This window comes from Bos javanicus, chromosome 18 (genome assembly GCF_032452875.1).
Source record: "Bos javanicus breed banteng chromosome 18, ARS-OSU_banteng_1.0, whole genome shotgun sequence".
Classification (NCBI taxonomy): Eukaryota; Metazoa; Chordata; class Mammalia; order Artiodactyla; family Bovidae; genus Bos; species Bos javanicus.
This window is the reverse complement of record NC_083885.1, coordinates 63,905,467-63,928,380: the sequence shown is the minus strand read 5'-3', so window position 1 is coordinate 63,928,380 and position 22,914 is coordinate 63,905,467. Positions and strand designations below refer to the sequence as shown.

The 22,914-nt window shown below is 50.4% G+C and overlaps 2 protein-coding genes across 3 annotated transcripts in view; one reads left to right on the top strand and one right to left on the bottom strand.

The window, feature by feature from the left end:
• Positions 1–127: 127 nt before the first annotated feature.
• Positions 128–15,859, bottom strand: NLRP8 (NLR family pyrin domain containing 8). The gene is made up of 11 exons (XM_061385859.1): positions 15,378–15,859; positions 14,603–14,677; positions 12,513–14,112; positions 9,770–9,940; positions 9,250–9,417; positions 8,060–8,124; positions 7,436–7,748; positions 5,326–5,496; positions 4,326–4,496; positions 828–1,170; positions 128–157 (listed from the first exon to the last, which is right to left on the bottom strand). Exons 1-11 carry the CDS (start codon positions 15,748–15,750, stop codon positions 128–130), a joined length of 3,480 nt encoding a protein of 1,159 aa, XP_061241843.1. The 5' UTR covers positions 15,751–15,859.
• Positions 15,860–21,333: 5,474 nt separating this feature from the next.
• The window catches only part of NLRP13 (NLR family pyrin domain containing 13), a 33,635-nt gene continuing 32,054 nt past the window's right edge, over positions 21,334–22,914 (top strand). For both annotated transcript variants that reach the window (XM_061389450.1, XM_061389449.1), the window contains exon 1: positions 21,334–21,954. In XM_061389450.1, the coding sequence (XP_061245434.1) occupies positions 21,654–21,954 (301 nt within the window). In that variant the 5' untranslated portion in view covers positions 21,334–21,653. The remainder of the gene's footprint in view (positions 21,955–22,914) is intronic.

The following is a 22,914-nucleotide window of genomic DNA, read 5'->3' as shown; positions in this document are numbered from 1 at the left end:
GCCTTTTTTTTTTTTTTTTGCAGTCCTGGAAAAATACATAAATCCTCTAGAATAGAACTTTAGCACCCAGGAGATGGATAAATGGAATACTGCCTGTCGGATCAGTAAACAAAGGATGTCACAGGCATCAGCGATTGCAGGTACAGACAAAGGTGAGCTGGTGAGCCCGGAGGGAACTCAGGAAGGAACAGCTGCCGTCCAGCAGCCATCAGACTGCACCCACTCCCCACGGTGAGCCCTGAGGAAACTCAGGACGTGAAAACAGGATCCTGGTCCCAGGGAGCTGAGGTGCACATCAAAGGAATGATTGCAGCGAGCCCAGAGTCTTCCAACTTCCCATACACATGCTAAGTCACGTCTGATTCTTTCTGAACCCATGGACTGTAGCCCATCATGCTCCTCCGTCCATGAGATTCTCCTGGCAAGAATACTGGAGTGGGTTGCCATTCTCTTCTCCGGGGATTTTCTCTACCCAGAGATCAAACTGGGGTTTCCTGCATTGCAGGCAGATTCTTTACCACTGAGCCACCTGGTAGACGAGGACATGCATACACTGCTATGTTTAAAATAGATAACTGGACTTCCCTGGTGGTGTCTAGCAGCTAGGACTCCGTGCTGCCAGTGCAGAGGGCCCAGGTTCAGTTTCTGGTCAAGGAACTAGATCCCACATGCCACAACTAAGATCCTGAGCAGCCAAATAAATAAATATTTAAAAAATAAAATAGATAACCTACAGGACCTATTGTAAAAAAAAATTAAATAAAATTTTTAAATGCAAAAAAAAAAAAAAAGAGCAGACAGAGTATCCGGGTCCACTTTCTCATCACAGACAAGCAGGAGTTGGGGTGTGGCAGCCCCATGAGGGAACTGTAGACCCCCAGCAAAGGGGTGCAGGACGTGGCCACCTCCGCCAGCAGCACCTCGGGCCGGGTCGCCCTCCCGACGAGGCGCCTTCCCTCCCAGGCCTGTGGCTGCCGCACCCGAAGCGGCGGGACGTACAGGACGACCTCGGGGCGGAGCACCCTCTTCAGGGCGGCGTCCTGCAAGAGCTTGGCGCCCTGGAGCCCGACGCCGTTTCCGCTGAGGTCCAGGTACCGCAGGGTCCGGTTGTGGAGGAGCACGGAGGTCAGGGCTGGGCAGCAGACGGAGGTGAACTGGCACTCCTCCAGCCTGCGGGAGGGAAACAGGCCGCGGCTGAGCGATGGCCAGCCGAGCTGTTCACAGCCCGGAAGGCATACTGTGGCCGGAATACCTCATTTCCTTCTGAATAGTCTAATGCTTTCAAACTGTGGTGCTAGAGAAGGCTCTTGAGACTTCCTTGGGCAGAAAGGAGATCCAACCAGTCCATCCTAAAGGAAATCAGTCCTGAATACTCATTGGAAGGACTGATGCTGAAGCTCCAGTGCTTTGGCCACCTGATAAGGACAGCCAACTCATTGGAAAAGACCCTGATGCTGGGAAAGACTGAAGGCGGGAGAAGAAGGGAATGACAGAGGGTGAGCTGGTTGGATGGCATCACCGACTCAATGGGCATGAGTTTGAGCAAACTCTGGGAGTTGGTGATGGACAGGGAAGCCTGGCATGTTGCAGTCCATGGGGTTGCATGGAGTTGGACACAACTTAGTGACTCAACAACAGAAGTTTTACTTTCCTTTTAAAAATTTTATATTGGAGCATAGTTGGTTGACAATGTTGTGTTAGTTGTAGGTGTTCAGCCAAGAGAATCCCTTGTACATGTATATGTATCTTTTCTTTAAAAAATTTTTTCCCGTTTAGGTTATAGAGTGTTGAGCAGAGTTCTTCTGTGCTACACAGTAGGTCCTTGCTGGTTATCTGTTGTATATATAGTAGCAGTTTTAAAAAATTAAACTACTGTGTAGCACAGGGGACTCTGCTCCATGCTATGTGTTAGCCTGGTTAGGAGGGGAATTTGGGAGAGAATAGATACATGTATATCTATGTTACAGCCAAGTCCCTTCACTGTTCACCTGAAACTATCACAACATTGTTAATCAGCTCTGCTGCTGCTGCTGCTGCTGAGTCGTGTCCGACTCTGTGTGACCCCATAGACGGCAGCCCACCAGGCTCCTCCGTCTCTGGGATTCTCCAGGCAAGAATACTGGAGTGGGTTGCCATTTCCTTCTCCAATGCATGAAAGTGAAAAGTGAAAGTGAAGTCGCTCAGTCGTGTACGACTCTTAGCGACCCCATGGACTGCAGCCCACCAGGCTCCTCCATCCATGGGATTTTCCAGGCAAGAGTACTGAAGTGGGGTGCCATTGCCTTCTCTGGTTAATCAGCTATACCTTAATACAAAATAAAAAAGTTAAAAATAGATTACTTATTAAAAATATAGTTGATTTACAATGTTGTATTAATTTCTGCTGTACTGCAAAATGATTCAAATATACATATATATATATTTTTTTCTTTTTTTTCACTTATGGTTACCTGGAAATGTATTCCATACTTGCAAATATACTTCACTCAACCTAGGAGATAAATCAATATTTAAATCCCAAGACTAAATTTCTGGAGTAAAAGAATTGTGACCTGCAGTGAATTCCCTTCGAGTAGTTAATTATCAACAAAAATGAAATCCATTATCAGGATTAATCCTAGGAATTAAAGATGTAACATAAAGTGATTTAAATGATCTAGACTTAAGTGATGTCACTTACACGTGGAATATAAGAAATCACACAAGTGAGTAAATATGCAAAACAAGAAAACTCACAGATATAGAAGACAAACTAGTGTTAACAAGGGGGAGATGGAAAAAAGGGAAAATTAACTAATTGAATTAAGAGAGACAAACTATTAAGTATAAAATAAGTAACAAGGATGTATTGTACAACATGGGGAATTGTAGTCATCATTTTTATAATAATGTTTAATGGGGTAGACTCTGTAAAAATACTGAATCACTATACTGTATGCCTGAAACTAGTGTAATATGATAAGCAACTGTACTTCAAAAAAAAAAAAACAAAAGCTCACATATCTGAGTGAAAAAAAGATCTAGACTTAGAACCCAGACCATACCAATAGTGAACAGAAAATGCAGGTAGGAAAGAGGAAAAAAAAAAAGAAAAACTGTATATGCATAACAATCACTTTGCTGTGTGCCTGAAACTGACACAATATTGTTAATCAATTCCAATACAAAATTTAAAATGAATAAAAAATAAGTCTAAAAACGTTTCAACCTTTGTTACTGGAGAAGAGATGTTTTTAAATCTTTTCCAAATATCTGGAGTAGCCACAATAACAATTAAAAATAGGGTGGATCCTTTTAAGTCACTGACTAGTATGATGTTGGCATAGAGATGTTATAAGAGAAGAAAGAATTATATACAGAGAAAAGAGTCCCTAAGCATAAACACTGATTTCAGAAGACTCCATCTAAGGCTAAGGTATTAGTCTAAAACTAACAAATGTTTCACTGAATGGAAGAATTTTTCCTGGAATGATGGTCCTTAAACACTAGCATTGCTGGGAATCATGGGAGGTGTTTGTGAGACAGGCTGTGCAGGGCCCACGTGATCCAGCAACCCTATGTCTGGGTATGGACCCAAGAAATAGAAATGAGAATATCAGAGTTATCTGCACCTCATGTTCACAGCAGCACTGTTTACAACAGCCATGATATAGAGCAACCTAGATGCCCATCGCCAGATGAATGGATAAAGAAGGTGTGGTATGCACACACCGTGGAATACTACGCAGCCGTGAAGAAGCAGCTGTGGCACGTTTACACAACAGCACACGTCGCAGCCACAAAGCAGAAGGAAACCCTGCCATTTGTGATGACTTGGGTGGACTTCGAGGGCATAATGCTCAATGAGATAAACCAGACACATGCAGGCAAATGATGCAAGAATTTGCCTTTCTAACAACTTCCCAGACAAAAACATTCATAGTGATAAAAAATCCACTTGCCGATGCAGGAGATGTAGGTTTGATCCCTGGGTCAGGAAGATCCCTGGGAAGAGGAAATTGCAACCCACTGCAGTATTCTTGCTGGAAAATCTCATGGACAGAGGAACCTGGCAGGCTACAGTCCATGGGGTTGCAAAGTCGGATGCTACTGAGCAACCACACACACACACACACAGCCCCACAACCCACAGGGTCACAGAGTCAGACACGACCGAGAGATTGAACAATATTTGAGGACTACACTCTGAGAACCACTGCTCTGAAGCTTCTAAGTCCTCTACCCAAATGGATGGCAAATCCCAGCAATGCAAAACACGTCCCCACATTCTACCCTGAGAATTTTACAGACCCCGGGTCCCAAAGGAAGCAATGGGGACAGCTTACTCGAGAACCTGGAGGCCAGAGTCAGGGTTCAACAGGGGCTGACACAGCAGGACCACGCCGCTGTCCCTCAGCCTGTTAGCGCCGAGGTCCAGACTTCTCAGGGTTTTATTTTTATCAAGAGCAGATGCTATATCTTGACAGCACTCGGAGGTCAGGGCGCAGTTCCTCAGCCTGCAAAGAAACAGCCAACCAAACGCCTTTAAGCTTCTTTTCTGCCTTTTATATTTTTTTTGTAGAATAGCTTTACCTAAATATAATAATTGATGCTTTCGAACTGTGGTGCTGGAGAAGACTCTTGAGGGTCCCCTGGACAGCAAGATCAAACCAGTCAATCCTAAAGGAAGCCACCCTGAATATTCATTGGGTGATGCTGAAGCTGAAGCTCCAATACTTCGACCACCTGATGTGAAGGGAAGACTCATTGTAAAAGACCCTGATGCTGGGAAAGACTGGGGGCAGGAGAAGGGGGCGACAGAGGATGAGGTGGTTGGATGGCATCATTGACTCAAGGGACATGAGTTTGAGCAAGCTCCGGGAGACGGTGAAGGACGGGGAAGCCTAGCGTGCTGCAGTAGATGGGGTTGCAAAGAGTTGGACACTACTGAAGTGATTTAGCACACATGCACAGCATCGCTGAAAGGAATTTAGCATGATCTGGTGGTGGAACTGCCTCAAGCTAATAGCTCCTGCAGTGATGAAAAGACGTCAGCATCTCTGACATCTCACAAAGCCGTGCCTCTGTGATTCCCCGCTGGGTCGCCCGGCACATACTCTGAGAACTCTGTCCCTAGCTAGTTTGCCCCTGAAACTGAAACCACTGCCATCCTCCTCTCTGTTACGCTTTCTTCCAGTATCCGCACAAAGCCACGCGTGCAGTAGGCGCTTGATCAATCCGTGGCGTAAAGGAACATATAACATACACAGGGCAGTCTCTCCCCACCGCCCTATTCTTCCCCAGGGAGTTCCAGAGAGCACACCGCTAGTAAGTCTAGGGACTTACACCAGCCTCTGCAGAGGACACGGAAAGTGTTGCAAGATGTTCCAGAGCTGCTTCACCCCGTCATCCTGCAAGGCGTTTTCTGCCAGGCTCAGGTGGGTCAGACTCTGGTTACTCACGAGAGAAAAGGCAAGACTTTCGCAGGAAAGTGGCGTGAGGTCACAATTCTCCAGCCTGTGGGTGAGACACTCACAGTCAGGATGCAGTTTAATTTGTTCCCTTGACTGGGTTTCTCCTGGTCTCCTGCTGAGACTCAACGGTTTCCATCTGGGCTTCCGATCTAAAGGCAGACGTCTCCTCCCACTTCTGTGACCACCTCTTAGGGCTTCCCGGGTTTAAAGGAGAGGACTGGGGGTCGTGATATGAGAAGGAATTGTGGATCAAGAAAACAGTTATAGAGAGGGATGAAGAGGGTAGAAAGCGACCAGCAGGGACTCTAAGAGTGAAGACATTTATGGAGATGACGTGGGAAGAGACAACATCTCAGAAAGTTACAGAAAGATGGAAAGGTGCCCTGAAGACGTAAGGCAGGCCTTGGTGTTAGAGAAGCTAAGATGCAGCGGCTTCCTTGGAGGTCCGGTGGTTACGGCCCTGCGCTTCCACTGCAGGGGCACGGGTTTGATCCTGGGTGGGGGAACTAACCTCCCACATGCCATGTAGCCAAAAGCAGACGAAGAAAACAGCTAAGGTGGAGAGGATGGTTCTGAAAGCGTTTTCATCCACAGCGAGGGAGGGCAGATGTAAATAAGAAAGTGTCTGCTGCTGGGACTTCTCTGGTGGTCTGGTGGCTAAGCCTGCACGGCCCCAGTGCAGAGGCTCAGGTTCGATCCCCAGTCAGGGAGGTCAGTCCCACATGCTGCAGCTAAGACCGGCTCAGCCAAATAAATAAAATAAAATAAATTAAACGTTAAAAGAATAAAATGGAGGAAAGAAAGTACCTAATGTTGTCATCACTCGGTGTGGTGACAGCTGATCACTGGACTTAGCGTGGTGATCGTTCTGTGAGTTAGAAAGTACCAGGTCACCGGAAACTCACTAAGGTTGTGAGTCAGTTATACTTCAGTTAAAAAATAATCTAGTGCTTGAGTTACACATAAACAGCAGCATGTCATTTTCTCCTCAACAGATGGGCCAAAGCTGTAACAGTAACAAGAGTCTGATGAGAATTTGGTGCGGGCGGATTTTCACACACACTGCAGGTGGGACTGCAAATTGGTACGTGTGGTCTGGAAATGAGCCTGGTAAGCGTGAAGATAAGCACTCTCCGTGACATGGCAGTTCTACGTGTGTGTGTGTGTGTGTGTGAACAGCTCAGGCCTCAGCGGCAGATAAGACAGACACTTAAACTGTTGCGCGTTCATACATGTTACCACCCAGCACCAAAAAGGAACAGCCTGTAGAAACAACGAAACACAGAAGACGTCAGTTGACTGGGAAAAGCACACACGGCTGATGAGGCCGCTCGAGAGCCCGAGGGCCCGCAGACCCGTGCTCCGGGTCGGGGTCCGTGTGCGGCCGTGTCGCGGCAAACACAGGTAGGGAGCCTGAGCCCACCTCCAGATGGGGCGGGGGTCCCGGGGCCGGGGTCACCCGTGAGGAGGGAAGATGGTGCCGGCGAGGTTCCAGTGCGAAGAGGGGCTGACGACGCGCCAGGATGACTGTGCTTCTACCTCCAGGGGCAGCCGGTGCGGACACGTGCTGGGTGAGAGCCCTGTCTGTCTCTGTCTCGCCCTCTCCCTGCCTCCTCGTCTGTCTCCCTGTCTGTCTCTCCGTCCCTGTCTGTCTGTCGGTGTCTCTCTCTGTGTGTCTTTCCCTGTCTCTGCCTGTCTCTCTCTCTCTGTCTGTCTGTCTCTCCATCTGTCTCTGTCTCTCTATCTCTGTCTGTCTGTCTCCCTGTCTCTCCGTCTGTCTCTGTCTCTCTCTGTGTCTCTCTGTCTCTCTGTCCGTCTCTCTGTCTATCTGTCTCTCTCTCTGTCTCAACCCTTCACTGTCCCCCCCACACCATTAACAATCACAAGACTTTGCTTTGTTCCGTGATGCACTCTCCCCCCTCTTCTGTTTTCCTCCGTCTCCCGACCGTCTGAGGCACAGCACGGCACCCGGTAAGACTCACGACAGCCTCTCCAGCTGGGGCGCCAGCACCGGGGGACACTCCTCGCCCCTCTCCAGGGAGCCACGTCTCAGCATCAGGGTCTTCAGGTGGATGTTCCTCTTGAGACTCCTGGTGAGGTCAGCCCCGTTGGTGGGGTCAAACGGGCAACCTTCCAGCCTGCGGGAGTCACAGCAACAGCAGCCCTGAGCTCCCGGGGGTGTGGTGCCCCCAGCCACCCGACCTCGCATCTTCCTCGGCCCTCGTCCCTCCCCGAGAGCCGCGGGAGGGGGCTTCCATCCTCTCCGGGTGAACCCGCATCCATTCAGCATCTGAACTGCACATCACCAACGGAAAACAGGCTTCCCTGCTGGCTCAGCTGGTAACGAATCCACTGCAATGCGGGAGACCCCGGTTCAATTCCTGGGTTGGGAAGATCCGCTGGAGAAGAGAAAGGCTACCCACTCCAGGATTCTGGCCTGGAGAATCCCATGGACTGTGTAGTCCACGGGGTCACCAAGGATCAGACATGACTGAGTGACTTTCACTAGTACAATAGAAAACAACACACGCGGGGCTGTGACGAACTGGCGTGGGGTAACCATGGGGCTCTAATCCCAGACAGGGACTCCGCCTGCCCTCGAGCACACCTTCTTTCCACGCTTATCCGCCAAACCACCTTCAGGATGAAGAACCAGCGGACAGAGTAGGGGCTGCAGGTGGGGGGCGGGGTGGAGGAAATGATGGTTTAAGGGCGCAACCCCCCAGTTATAAGGTGACTGAACTCTGGAGATCACTGGTCCAATCTGCTGATGGTGATTAACTCGAGGGCCGTGTGCACGGACGTGGCTAACAGAGCTGATCTCAAGTGTTTAAACGGTGGCTTGTGAGCCGGCCAAGGGGTTAATTAGCCTGACGGTGGTGAGCGGTTCACAGTGCGTGCATGCATGAGACCATCATCTTAAAAAAGAAGCTGAGTGAACGGTCACAAACAGGAATGAAAGGCTGTCATTTGCAGCAACAGAGATGGATCCAGAGATGATCATACTGTGTGAAGTGAGTCAAACACAGACATTTTGGTATCACTGGTATGTGGAATCTGAAGCATAACATGAAAGAATTTATTTACAGAAGAGAAACAGACTCACAAACATAGGAGACAAAGTCACAGTTACTAAAGGGGAAAGGGATGGGGAGAGGCAGAGATCAGGAGTCCGGGATGAACAGGTCTATGTTCAGGACAGATCATGTCCAGAATCGACCGCGTTGCTGTACAGCAGAAGCAAAGACAACATTGTAAAGCAACTAGAGTCCAGTTAAACAATAAAGTAGGTGAAGCAACAAGGGTTTCCTCTATAGCACAGGAAACTGTAGGGCTTCCCAGGTTAAGGACCCGCCTGCCATTGCAGGAGACACCAGTTCCATCCCTGGGTCGGGAAGACCCCCTGGAGGAGGGCCCGGCAATCCACTCTAGTATTCTTGCCTGGAGAATCCCCCTGGATAGAGGAGCCTGGTGGGCTACAGTCCATGGTGTCGCACAGAGTTGGACAGGACTGAAGCAACTTAGCACAGCACAGCATAGCCCAGGGAACTATCTTCAATATCTCACAATAACCTATAATGGAAAAGAATCTGAAAAAAAAATCTATCTGCAGAACGGAATCGCTGTGCTGTACACCTGAAGCTAACACGATATTGTAAATCGATGACACTTTGATAAGAGAAGAAAGCTGGGTGAAACGAGCAGCAACTGCACACAGTGAGACGTCAGCCAGACTGAGCCTGCAACCAGTGCCCTGGGTGCCGGTGTCCTGTCCCCGCCGCGCCTCGGGCCTCACCTGAGAAATTGCAGAAAACACCATGGGTGTTTCAGGGTGTTGCAGAGAGCATCTATCACTTGGCATCCCACTTCTGTGTCTTGTATTTCCAAGTGTCTCAGGTACTGGTTTTCCACCAAAACTCTGATGATGCCTTCACTCACCACGAGGGAGCCCACACGCTTAAAGCTGAGGAAGCAAGCGGTGTCAGTTATCACAGCGTCCTACGAGCCCATCAACCCTGAACACTCTCTGGAAGGATGGATGCTGAAGCTGAAGCTCCAGTACTTTGGCCCCCTGATGTGAAGACCTGACTCCTTGGAAAAGAACCTGATGCTGGGAAAGAGAAAAGGTGGGAGGAGAAGGGGGAGACAGAGGATGAGATGGCTGGATGGCATCACTGACTCGATGGACATGAGTTTGAGCAAGCTCTGGGAGATGGTGAAGGACAGGGAAGCCCGGCGTGCTGCGGCCCATGGAGTTGCTAAGAGTTGGACACGACTGAGCGGCCGACACTGAGGTCAGGCTGACTGGCACTCACATCAGTTTCCGGAGGTTACAGTGGGGATGCCTCAGTGCTGCGGCAAGAGTCTCCACGGCCTCTGTGTCCATCACACTGTCTCTCACAGTCAGGACTTCCAAACTCTCGTGTGTCTTAAACACAGAGCAGAAGTCTTGCCACCAGAGAGAACGCAAGTCACTGCCTTCTGGTCTGTGTGGGAGTAAAAAAAAAAAAAAAGAAAAAATAGCTCATCATTAGCTATTAAGCTCGAGAAAACCTACCAGCAAACCCAGGACTTGCTTATGATCGTGGATCCCTTTGGGGCTTTCCTGAGATGCCCTCATTTAGAAAGTGGCCCAGGGGACTTGCCTGGTGGCCCAGTGATTAAGAATCTGCCTCGAAATGCAGGGGGTGTGGGTTTGATCCTTGGTGGGAACTAAGCTCCCACATGCCTGCAGAGCAGCAAACCCCCGAGTTACAGCTACTGAGCCCAGGAGGCACAGCTGAAGTGTCTGCGCTGCGAGGGGAGATCCCACATGATGCAAGGAGGGAGCGGCTGCTGCCACCCAGACCCCACGCAGCCAAATACATACTTAAAAAAATAAATACAGAGTCGCCCAGCAGAACTGCTCTGAGACTTCTCATTCTATTCCAGGGAGATTTGTGGCCCCACTTACAGTTTAACATGACTGAGGGAGAGAGAGAGCTGCGCTGTGATCAGTCAGGATTTATATGCGGGCAGGTATTAGGTCGCCAGATAGAAACCGTATTCTTACTGTGTGCCTATGAAATTGTCATTAAGGAGAAACGCCTTGAAGCAAGTCAGGGAAGGAGAAGTATCATATGACACCCCTCGTATGTGGGATCTAGAGAGAAATCATGCAAATGAACTTATGAAACAGAAAGAGACTGAACTTATTCAGAGAATGAACTTATGGTCCATTTTAGTCACTCAGTCGTGTCTGACTCTTTGGGAACTTATGGTTAGCAAGGGGGAAGGATGCGGGGAAGGGATGGTTAGGGAATTTGGGATGGACATGCACACGCTGCTATTAAAATGGAGAACCAACAAGGACCTTCTGTAGACACAGGGAACTCTGCTCAGGGCTGTGTGGGAGCCTGGGTGGGAGGGGGCTTGGGGAGCATGGACACGTGTATATGTAGGGCTGAGTCCCTTCACTGTTCACCAGAAACTATTGCGGCATTGTTAATTGGCTCTACCACACATAAAGTAAAAATTTTAAAAAGGAAGAAAAAAACTCTATAAAGGAACAGAATAAGGGGAAAGTATCATTATTACTATTAGGGCATGGTGAGCACAGAGTCTAAAGTCTCTCCCAACAGCAGCGTGTTCAGTGGTTTGGCTCCGGTCTTCACCTTCACTCTTCCCCATCACAGACCCCACTGGACAGCATGTGCCTGGAGACTGAAAACATTACAGTGTGTACAGAATGAGGGGGACAGACAGGGGAGCCCACAGAATGAGGGGGACAGACGGGGAGCCCCACAGAATGAGGGGGACAGACGGGGAGCCCCAGAGAGTGAGGAGCACAGACGGGGGAGCCCCACAGAGTGAGGGGGACAGATGGGGGAGCCCCAGAGAGTGAGGAGCACAGATGGGGGAGCCCCACAGAATGAGGGGGACAGACGGGGGAGCCCCAGAGAGTGAGGAGCACAGATGGGGGAGCCCCACAGAATGAGGGGGACAGATGGGGGAGCCCCACAGAATGAGGGGGACAGATGGGGGAGTCCCACAGAGTGAGGGGGACAGACGGGGGGAGTCCCACAGAGTGAGGGGGACAGACGGGGGGAGCCCCACAGAGTGAGGGGGACAGACGGGAGGGAGCCCCATGGAATGAAGCTGACAGACGGGAGGGAGCCCCACAGAATGAAGGGGTGACAGATGGGAGGGAGCCCCAGGTGCGTGGTGGTGAGGGCACTCAGCATAGCAGGAAGGAAGGTGAACTGTGCATCTTGCTTTTTTGTTCCAGGATTTTCTTGGTTTTAGTGGAACCCAGCAACCCCAGGCATAGTGTCTGTCCTGTTATTTTCCCCCAGCTTAGGAGTTACTTTCTTTTCCATTTTATGCTTTTCCACCAGCAGTTTGGGGCTTCCTTGGTGGGTCAGCTGTAAAGAACCTGCCTGCCAGTGCAGGAGATGTAAGAGACATGGGTTCGATCCCTGGGTCAGGAAGACCCTCTGGAGAAGGACATGGCAACCCACTCCAGTGTTTTCCCCGGAGAATCCCATGGACAGAGGAGCCTGGCGGGCTACAGTCCGTGGGGTTGCAAAGAATCAGACACGACTTAGCAACTAAACAATGATGGGAGGTTTAGAATGTCACACACTCTTAGACACGTGGGTCAGTGAAACTGTACCAAATGTTCACGACAACCCCCAGCCGAGACATAAACGCTGGGTTCCTGCTTGTGTTTTCAACGAAGCCATATTGTTTCAAGCAGAATTACTCGGAATATGACTAAACACATGCTCTGCAACATTTAACCCAGGACTTCCTTTAGTTGCATGAGAGAGAAAAAAAATACACGAAGTTTCTCTAGTTCACTGACGGTCTCTGGGGTTCAGATAATGAAGTCACCATTGAGCCCACCACTACCAATTCTTTTTTTTTGTTAAACTGGAACGGCCTGTTTATAAGACAAATTCCCATGCACAAGGGATCAACTCACAACAGGCGGTCACCCTTGATGCCCAGGAGATGCTAGACAAGGCTCCCCAACAGGACCCCGAATCCCACCAAAGGAGAGATTTGAGCACTTACTGGGGGGAAGGAAGAGGGCCTGGTGAGAGGCTGGTGGCTTTGGCGACGGCCCAGGAGATGGTCACTTCTAACTCCCGCAGCTGTCGGCAGAACTTGAGGCAGAAAGCGGAGACCTGCAGGTCTCTGATCTTGCTGATGACCAGCAGAGCCTTACGGTGGTTGTGGAGGATCTGACCCACGAAGACCTCCTCCCGGATCTCGTGCAGACAGTAGAACAGCTGGGGGAGCCCGTGCTGCGGGGTCAGGGGGTCACCGTCGGGCGGCATGGTGGCGACCTTCAGCAGCTTCCTCTTGTTCCCCAGGGACACCTTGCACCCAAACAGCTGCTCCACGGCAAGGGCGCACGTGTCATTCAACAGCCCAAACAGGAACAGCGCCATCCCGGCCAGGTGGTTTTTCCTTCTCCCGGGATGAGCGAGCAGCTGAAAGATGCGGAAGCGATCCAACACTTGGAAATTCCTGAGCCTCTGCGGGAAGCAGAGGACGAACAGCAGGGCGGCAAAGAACTCCTGGAAGCTCGGGTGGGCGAAGGCGATGAGGTCCCCACCAGCCACCGCCCTCCGGAGGACCCTCACCCCGAGAAACACCTCGACGTCCCTGTCGTCCAGTCTGGCCAGCTTGAGGTCCATCTCACTGAACACCCACTGGTTCTTCCACATGCCCTCCACAGCCAAGGAGCACAGGCGTTTCAACTGCTCCTGGGGGGTCTCGCCGACGACACGCCTCACCCTGGTTGGCAACAGGCTGGAGAGGTAGTGGATGAACACGGCCGTGGCATTGGGGAATGCCCGCGGCAGGCTGCTTCCTCTCTCCATCTGTTGCTTCAGACAAGAGCAGACCAGCCAGCAGATGACGGGGACTCGGCACATGGAGAAGAGGACCGCGTTGCCCATGGCAAAACGCAAGGCTGCGTCGGCATCGCGCCTGTTTTTGAAGTACGACCTGAAGTACCTGGATCTCTCAGGCGCACTGAAGCCCATCAGGGTGATCAGAGAGGGGCTGTTCAGAAAGGGGCCCACGGTCTTCCACAAGCTGAACCTCAGGAAGACGATGATCGTGGCATCAGGGAGCATCCTTTTGCTCAACAGACTGGTCAGGAGGACGGAGCCTGGCATCTTCTGGCTCCAGTCTTCACTCAGGTCCTCCCGTCTGTCTATGAGGGTCAAGGTTAGTTCCTCGAAGCCATCCAGCAGGAGGAGGAGGTGTTCCGGGTGGGAGAGGATCCTAGACGCGAGAGCTGGAGACCCGGACAACTTGCAGGCGATCAGCTCGGAGAAGCTCTGCTCCTCCGGCCGGTCCATCTCCTGGCAGTGGAGGTAGAAAGCGAGCCAGCCCTTGTGGGCGTAGAACTTGTTCTCTGCCCACTGCTGCATCACTTTTTTGGCCACGGTGGTTTTCCCGACGCCGGCGTCTCCCTGAAGGACCACGGTCTTGGGCTGTCTTCCTTGGGGCTTTCTGGGGAGAAGAAGACACTGCAGGAGTGTGTCTTCTCTGCAGGGCTCTTGGTAAAAGAACTCCACGTTGTTCCCAGGCCAAGATGTCCTGTCCCACAGGGTTGAGTGCTCACTCATCACACGTGCCTTGTACTCCCGAATTTTATCTGCAGGAACGAGACGGGGGAGACACAGGGTCCAGCATCAGCTGTTTGTGAGAACTAACCGATCAACCAGAGAACGAGCCTCCGTGTTTACCGTAGGCTCTGGGACACAGGTGCACTGATCAGGCACTTGTCCTGCAAGCCCTGGTGTTCCAGGGGCTAAGGCTCAATCCTCCCAATGCAGGGGGCGCAGGCTGTGTCCCTGGTCAGGGAACTAGACCCCACATGCCTCAACTAAGACCTGGCACAGCCAAAAATAAATAAAAAAAAAAATACGAAGAAAAAAAAAGACTGAATCCAACCGAGAGAGAGAAGGATGGTGGCTGGACTTCCTCCTGAGATGAGTTCACAAGCGCTCCTTTATCTGAAGTTCTGATTCACAGAAGGGACACTGGGCACACCCGTTTGCAGTGCCCCCCACCTCAGGAAGCCAGCATCTCATCCCAACCCACCGCCTCTTGTCTGCCAGGGTCTACACAGGGCCAGCACGTACCAGACTCATCTTCCTCCAAAGTCAGCTCCCTCTTTCTCAGGCTCAAGGCCTCTGGTTCCAAGTTAGGTAAAATTTCTGGAACAGACCAAAAAAACAAAAAGGAGGCTGCCTCATAGGCATGACAAGATGGACAGAAAGACAGAGCCGCCCAGAGGCAACAGGGCCTTTAAGGAGAGTGGCGGCCAGGCCATCCACAAGTCTCATCCTCTCATCTTCTTGGAGCAGGGAGAGGAAAATACCTGGGCTTCCATCACCATGTTGGGAGGTGAGAACGGTGCAGAGGCAGACGGTACCGGGAAGGGTGTCTGTGTGTGTGTATTCAGTCACTTAGTCGTAATGTAAAGCCAATGTCAAAAGGGTGGGGAGGGGAGGGAAGTTCTAGAATAAAAGTGTTTTAAAAGCTGTAATGCGTGCATGCTAAGTCGCTTCAGTCGTGTCTGACTCTTTGTGACCCCATGGACTGTAGCCTGCCAGGATCCTCTGTCCATGGGATTCTCCAGCCAGGAATACTGGAGCAGGTTGCCATTTCCTTCTCCAGGGGATCTTCCTGACCCAGGGATAGAACTCGTGTCTCTTACATTGCAGGCGACTTCTCTACCACGGAGCCGTCAGGGAAGCCCGTACATGTGTGTGTATGTCTGTGTGTACACACACACACACACATATACACTCCACTTCTTTCCCTTGTTCAGCTGGTCCACAGGAGCGGCTGAGAAAGCGCTGAGTTCTCCAGCCCCCAAGCCCACCCCCAGCTCTGTTCTAGATCCCCTCTCACCGTTCAGCTCCCTCTGCGTCTGAAGACACAGCTCTGTCTGGTTCATCTTGGCGAAGATGTCACGAGCCATCTCCCAGGCGCGTTGTCCCGGGAAGTACTCAGTGAGCAGATGAACCAGCTCCCCGCAGCGGGCTGACTTCAGCTGGTCCCAGGTGAGCGGGCTGCAGCCAGGTCTGGGGTTCTCCTCCACCAAAAGCTGCTTGAACCTTTGTAGATGCTCCGCGCTTACAGAAAGCATGAAAGGCATGACTCCGTTTCTGAAGGGGAGGGTGGAGGAGGAGGAGGACTCCAGCGAGGGAGGGGAGACACCAGAGGGGGACAGAGGGGAGGACGGGCAGGAGGAGGGGTCAGAGCTCAAGTTCATGTCACCCATGGTCACTCAGGGTTGGGAACTGCAGCACCAGCGGGCAGAGGGGACCAGCTGGAAGAGAAGACAGAGGCAGCCTGTGGAGACATGAGGTTACAGAATGTGAGAGCACCATCCCGGGGAGGAGGTTTATTTAGACTTGATGGAGCCTGGCGGCTTCCCTGGTGGTCCAGACCTAAAGAACCCGCCTGCAGTGCAGGAGACCTGGGTTCCATCCCTGGGCAGGGAAGAGCCTCTGGAGGAGGAAATGGCAACCCACTCCAGTGTCCTTGCCTGGAGAATCCCATGGACAGAGGAGCCTGGCGGGCTGCAGTCCACGGGGTCACGAAAGGGTGCGATATGACTGAGTGACGAATACTGTAACCGGTGAAGCCTGTCACGTGCTGGATTTTCTCTTTCCCTCCCTTCCTGGGAAACTCTCTGTCCTGTGGAAAGACCTGGGGTCCATCCGGTGCTGGGGCTCAGCATTTAGACTCAAATCCACTCTGGCGTTTATTCTTTTCTCACCTTTGATGGCGGGAATCTTATCATAGCTGCCGGGCACGGTTCTCAGAGAGACACCCCCAGAGGTACATTTAAGACAGCGCCTGCTACATCAAAGCTTCCGAGAAGGACTCGGGCTTCCTTCTATACCATGGTTATTTTAAAGACTCACAATAAAAAAAAAAAAAAAAACAAGCTAATGTCAAAAGGGTGGGGAGGGGAGGGAAGTTCTAAAATAAAAGTGTTTCAAAAGCCGTAATGCGTGCTTGCTAAGTCGTTTCAGTCCTGTCTGACTCTTTGCAACCCTGTGGACTGTAGCCCGCCAGGCTCCTCTGTCCATGGGATTCTCCAGGCAAGAATACTGGACTGGGTTGCCATTTCCTTCTCCAGGGCATCTTCCCAACCCAGGGATCGAACCTGCGTCTCTTACGTCTCCTGAATTGGCAGGCAGGCTCTTTACATCAGTGCCACCTGGGAAGCTCAAACCCTGTAATAAGCGGATGCAATTTGTGCTCCTAGTTTAAATAAGACAGCTGTAGGAGATATTCTTAGGACAGCTGGGGAAGTTTGAATATGGATTTGATAATATATGGTATTAAAGAATTAATGTAAATATTTTTTAAAAGGTATGTATGTTATTCCCTGCTACCTATCTTCTCCACATCACATCCTTCTTCCACCCGCTTGCACCGGATTTATTGTGTGTAAAGAGCGGAATGTGGAGGAAGAGAGAATGAAGTCTTTATCAGGAGGGGCTTGAGTCTCGGTCTACTTATGCTCACATCCTATTGCTTCTCCGAGTTTTTTTATTTTTTAAGATTTTGGGATGTGGACCATTTTTAAAGTCTTTATTGAGTTTGTTACCATAATGCTTCTGTTCCATGTTTTGGATTTTTGGCCACAAGGCACGTGGGATCTTAGCCCCCTGACCAGGATGGAACCCGCCCCCTCCCGCCCCCGCACCGGGAGGTGGGGTCTCAACCGCTGGATCACCAGGGGAGCCCGTCTCTGAGTCATCTTTCCTTATCATCCTTCAGCGCTCATCCCCTCATCCGGGAACTTCCCGGTTGCTTAAGTCATCCTGTGCTGGGCGCTGACTCAAAGTTCTCTCTCTTTCCCTTTGCAGCAGGGGTTGTGGATAATTGCAAGCTCCCTGTGGATAAGAACCACCTCCACTCTTGATTCCGTTCTTCTGCTATTTGAGCAAAAAGAAGAAGCCTAGGTTAAGAAAAAGGGAAGATCTTCAATATAACAACCGAACTTCACACCTCGAGGAACTAGAAAGAGAAGCGTGAATGCACGGGTCTGATCCAGTAACTGTGGGAAAGTGCCGTGGAAGACTAGGACGTAGAAAAGGAAAACAACCCACTCACCCCGAAGGGAGCTAGGCTTCCTGGCTCCTTCCTGTCACAGACATCTCCCAAAGCAGAAAGAGAAGGCGCGGGGCCGGCCCGCCGTCCACCTTTATAAGCTCTGGGCACCGCTCAGCTTCCGCCCTCGTTTCCCATTGGCTGCGGCTTGCACGTTGCCGCCTCCTCACCGCACAAGCTGGAAAGCATTTAGCATTCTGAGTGGGAGGGCCTGGGTTGCAAGGCTTATCCTCACGGGTGCTCCCATTTGGAAAGGACCTGCGCCCCTGCCTCTTCGATTCAGCAGAACAAGCAACTTTAGAAAATGACAGGTTTGGGGAGTTCCCCCGGACTCGTAGAGGGCAAAACGCCTGTCCTCAGCACAAAGATGCTGCGTCCAGCGGTAAACCTCTAGAGCCATTAACCGGATGATCTTGTTCCCATGACCATCACCCCTATTTGGAATGTAATTTCACTGAGCAAAAGGAAGGTTTTGGCATCAGCAGGTCCTAATGTGGGTCTCCCCAAAACAGACCCTCTCAGAGGGAGACCCAGAGACAGAGCATGTCAGAATATCACACACACATCTTGGTCATAGCTTTTCCACAAAATCTGTTGGGTTTTCCAATATGTAATCAAGAATCTGCATATACAGCTTTACCTGTTCTTTTCCAGGCCTTACGCCTTGCTCTAATTGCTTCCTCATTGCTAAATTTAAAACTAATTACAATTGCCCATTGCCCAGATCCTCAGCCTATTAAAGGTGGAAGGCAGGGCACATTGTGGGTTATTCTCAAATATCCTTTGGTATTGATTTCTAACATAATTCCACAGTGACAAGAGAACAGACTTTGTATGCTTTCAAAACCTTTAGACCGTGACATTTTTTTTCACCTGGTTTACATCCCTGGATATGTTCAGTCCTAAAGGAAATCAACCCTAAATATTCATTGGAAGGACTAAAGCTGAAACTCCAGTACTTTGGCCACCTGATACAAAGAGCTGACTCATCGAAAAAGACCCTGATGTTGGGAAAGATTGAAGGCAGGAGGAGAAGGGGACGATAGAGGATGAATGGTTGGATGCCATCATGGACTCAATGGATATGAGTCTGAGTAAACTCTGGGAGATGGTGATGGACAGGGAGGCCTGGTGTGCTGCGGTTCATAGGGTTGCAAAGGGTCATACACGACTGAGCAACTGAACAACAACACGTTCCAGTGTCTCCTAGTGTATACTCCATGGGAACTTGAATAGAATTTATTCCCTGCTGTTGTGTGAAAACTGTATAAATCTTAATTGTTGAATTGGTTCATAGTGCTTTTTAGATCTATAGTATCCTTCTATGGGCTTTCCCAGTGGCTCAGCAGTAAAGAATCTGTCTGCAATGCAGGGGTTGCAGGAGATGCAGCTTTGATCCCTGGATCAGGAAGATCCCCTCAAGTAGGAAATGGCAACCCACTCCAGTATTCTTGCCTGGAGAATCCCATGGACAGAGGAGCCTTGCAGGCCACAGTCCATAGCGTTGCAGAGTCGGACACGACTGAAGCAACTTAACATCACACACACATAGACTTCTTTCTGTCTATTCATTCTATTGATTTCTGAGAGTTTAATATTGAAACTCCAACTAAAAGTCTTAATTTATCTACTTAAAAAATAATTGCAATAGATAGTGGAATTATATGTAACTTCGTTCTTAGCGACCCCATGGACTGCAGCCTACCAGGCTCCTCCATCCATGGGATTTTCCAGGCAAGAGTACTGGAGTGGGGGGCCATTGCCTTCTCCTAGTCTGTTTCTCAAGTCTACTGTAAATGTGCTATCCTACTTGCATACTTTAAAAGATTTTTTTAAAAAGGGGGGGAAAGGTGGATGGTGGGGCAGACCAAGTGCATTTTCCTTCTGCTTTGGGAGATGTTTATGACAGGAAGGAGTCAAGAAGCCTACTTCCCTCCAGGGGTGAGTTAAATGAGTTAAAATTGTTCATTAAAATCACTAATTTAATTGGTAATACAATAGTAAATAGTGGTGGTATAAAGACTAAGCTGCCTTGATCCTGACTTCAGTGGAAAAGCCTCCGTGTATCTGATGGAATGGGTTCATGGGTGGTTTTCCTTGCATTGGGAGAAGAAATGGTTCCAGATGTGGTTGTGATTTTCAGACCTCATGGACTCTTTTTTTTTTTTATTTTATTGAAGCATAGTTGATATACAATGCTGAGTTCATTTCTCTTGTACAGCAAAGTGATTCAGTTACACGCAGACACATACATCCTTTTAAATAGTCTTTTCCATGATGGGTTATCCTGGGAAGTTGAATACAGTCCCCTGAGCTCTGCAGTACGACCTTATCCCTCTATAATCTTTCGCCTCTGCTAATCCAAAGCCCCAGTCCTCCCCAGCCTCTCCCTTGGCAACCACCAGTCTGTTCCCTATGTCGGAGTCACACAGACTCTTTATTTGTCTCCTCTTTCATCATCCTATTAAGATCTCTGCACACCCCACCCTGCCCTGAAGATGGTTGTTGTTGTTTTTCAGCTGCTAAGTTGTGTCCGACTTTGCGACCCCATGGACTGCAGCACGCCAGGCCTCCCTGTCCATCACCAACTCCCGGAGTTTACTCAAACTCATGTCCATCCAGTCAGTGATGCCATCCAACCATCTCATCCTCTGTCGTCCCCTTCTCCTCCTGCCTTCAGTCTTTCCCAGCATCAGGCTCTTTTCCAATGAGTCAGTTCTTCTCATCAGGTGGCCAAAGTATTGGAGTTTCAGCTTCAGCATCAGTCCTTCCAATGAATATTCAGGAGTGATTTCCTTTAGAATGGACTGGTTGGATCTCCTTGCAGTCCAAGGGACTCTCAAGAGTCTTCTCCAACACCACAGCTCAAAAGCATCAATTCTTCGGCGCTCAGCCTTCTTTATGGCCCCACTCTAGGACAGGTATTCACACCACTGGCCTCCTGCTGATGTGGGAGATTTCATTTACATCAGCTGGGTTTTAATTAGAACCTCCAACTCTGCATCCCTCTCTTAGCCGGGACAACTTACACCTGGAAGAGAAGGACTCCAGGATCACCTATGGCAGGTGGCTTCTCCACCCTCCGGAGACGCGGCTGCGACGGAGGGGGCGGGACACCCGTAGACAGACCTGATAGGAGCTGGAGGGGCCCCGGGGCCAATCACAGGCTGGGGAGGGGTGGGGCAGACTGCTTCGGGTCCGGAGTCTGCGTTCTAGAAACTCGCAAGAGCTGAGAAGACAGCTTGGTGAGTGAGGTCTCCTTACTCTGGCTTTTTATTTCTTTTCTTTTTTAAAACAGCTTTGTTGTGATGGATTTAAAGGTAAGGGGGGAAAAAAAAACACCCCCAGCTATATTGAGGTATAATTGAATACGAAAAAAAAAAAAAAAATCCAACCCTTAACACTGCAAACATTTAACAAGCATCTTCATGAATGTGGACACAGACAAGGGGAGACGTAGCCAGAACCTGCACAAGTTTCTTTGCAGGGTCTGTGTGTGTGGCGGGAACGTTTAACATGAGGCTGATCCTCTTACAATTTTCAGGGTACAGAAGAGTATAGATGACTGGGGGCCCTTTGCTGTAGGGCACATCCCCAAACTAATTCCTCCTGCATGACTTGCATTTACTCTGTGGGAGATACATAGTAATACAATAGGATCTTAGCCTTAAAAAGGAAGAAAAAAATAAAAGTGTTAGTTGCTCAGTCGTTTCTGACTCTGTGAGCCCGTCAGGCTCCTCTGTCCATGAGATTTCCCGCAAAAATGCTGGAGTGAGTTATCGTTTCCTCCTCCACGGCTCTTCCCGACCCAGGGATGGAACCCGGGTCTCCTGCACTGGGAGGCGGATTCTTTACGGCTGAGCCCCCTGGGAAGCCCTCCTTGTGGAAGAGAGAGGTCAGTAGGCACAGAAAAACAAGGCAGGCGTGCTGCGCGGAGAAAGCAGCGCGTGGCTGGATCCGCTGCGCGAAGCGGGTGACAGTCGCGGTGCCTGGCCTCCGCTGTCTGTTTCCGCAGGAGCTGTTCCTATTGCGGCTGGAGACCTCGCTCCCGGGCCGATGGCTTCCCCTGCCGGCATTTCTGGGCATGATGGTGCCCGTGACCAGCTGCTGTCCCACCTGAGGGGCTTGGATCCCTGGCAGCTGGAGGACTTCAAACTCGCCCTGCAGTGCCCGGAGCTGCTGCCGGAGGGCGCCCGCAGGATCCCCTGGGCAGACCTGAGAGCCGCGGGCCCCGCCGACCTGCTCTGCCTGCTGGAGGAGCGCTTCCCCGGGAGGCGGACGTGGGAGGCGGCCCTCCGCGTCTTTGAGGACCTGCGGCTGAGCTCGCTGTGCGAGCGGATGCGAGCAGAGCTGCACGGTGAGCGGACGGCGGGCGCGCTGCGGGGCGTTTGTGGGGTCCTCCCTGATTGTTGGTCCCCCCTGAGCGGGAGCCTCCCTGACGGGCTGTAAGAGTCCGGCGCCCTGGCCCGGGAGAGGGTGGTCATGGGAAGAAAGCACCAAGAGGGAACTGAAAGTTCAGCTCTGTTACTAGACAGCTTTTGTTTCAAAAATATTTACTTCTTACTCATTTTTGGCTGTGCTCGGTCTGCACTGCTGCGCCCGGGCTTTCTCTAGTTGCAGTCAGCGGGGCGTCTCTGGTTTCCGAGCACAGGCTCTAGGTGCACGCGGGCTCCAGAGCACAGGCTCAGGTATTGAGCAGTTTATTTGCTCCACAGCCTGTGGGGTCTTCCCGGACCAGGGATTGAACTGGTGTCTTTTGCATTGCAAGGCAGATTTGTAGCCACTGGACCACACAGGGAAGCCCTGCTTTTTTTTTGTTTGTTTGTTTTGTTTTGTTTTTGTTTTTAAGCTTATTTAGTTATTTGAGTTTCCCCAGTGGCTCAGTGGTAAAGAATTCGCCTGCCAATGCAGGAGACATAGGAGATGCAGATTCAATCCCTAGTCTGGGACGATCCCCTGAAGAAGGAAATTGCAACCTATCCAATATTCTTGCCGGGGAAATCCCGTGGGCTACAGTCCATGGGGTCTCAAAGAATCGGACACGACTGAGTGACTTAGCACGCACATCAGTGTAAGACAGTTCCCTGTTCCCTACACGCCTTCCAGCATTGATTGCTTGTAGACTTTTCGATAGTCATTCTGACTGATGTGAGCTGATAGCTCATTGTAGTTTTGATTAGAATTTCTTAAATATTTAGCAAAGTGGAGTGTTTCTCTTTTTTAAAAAATTGGAGTATAATTGCTTTCAAGGTTACAATGTACTTTAAAAAAAACAGTAGGAGTAAACTTGGAAATTGGCTTCTTGACCGTCTGCCCT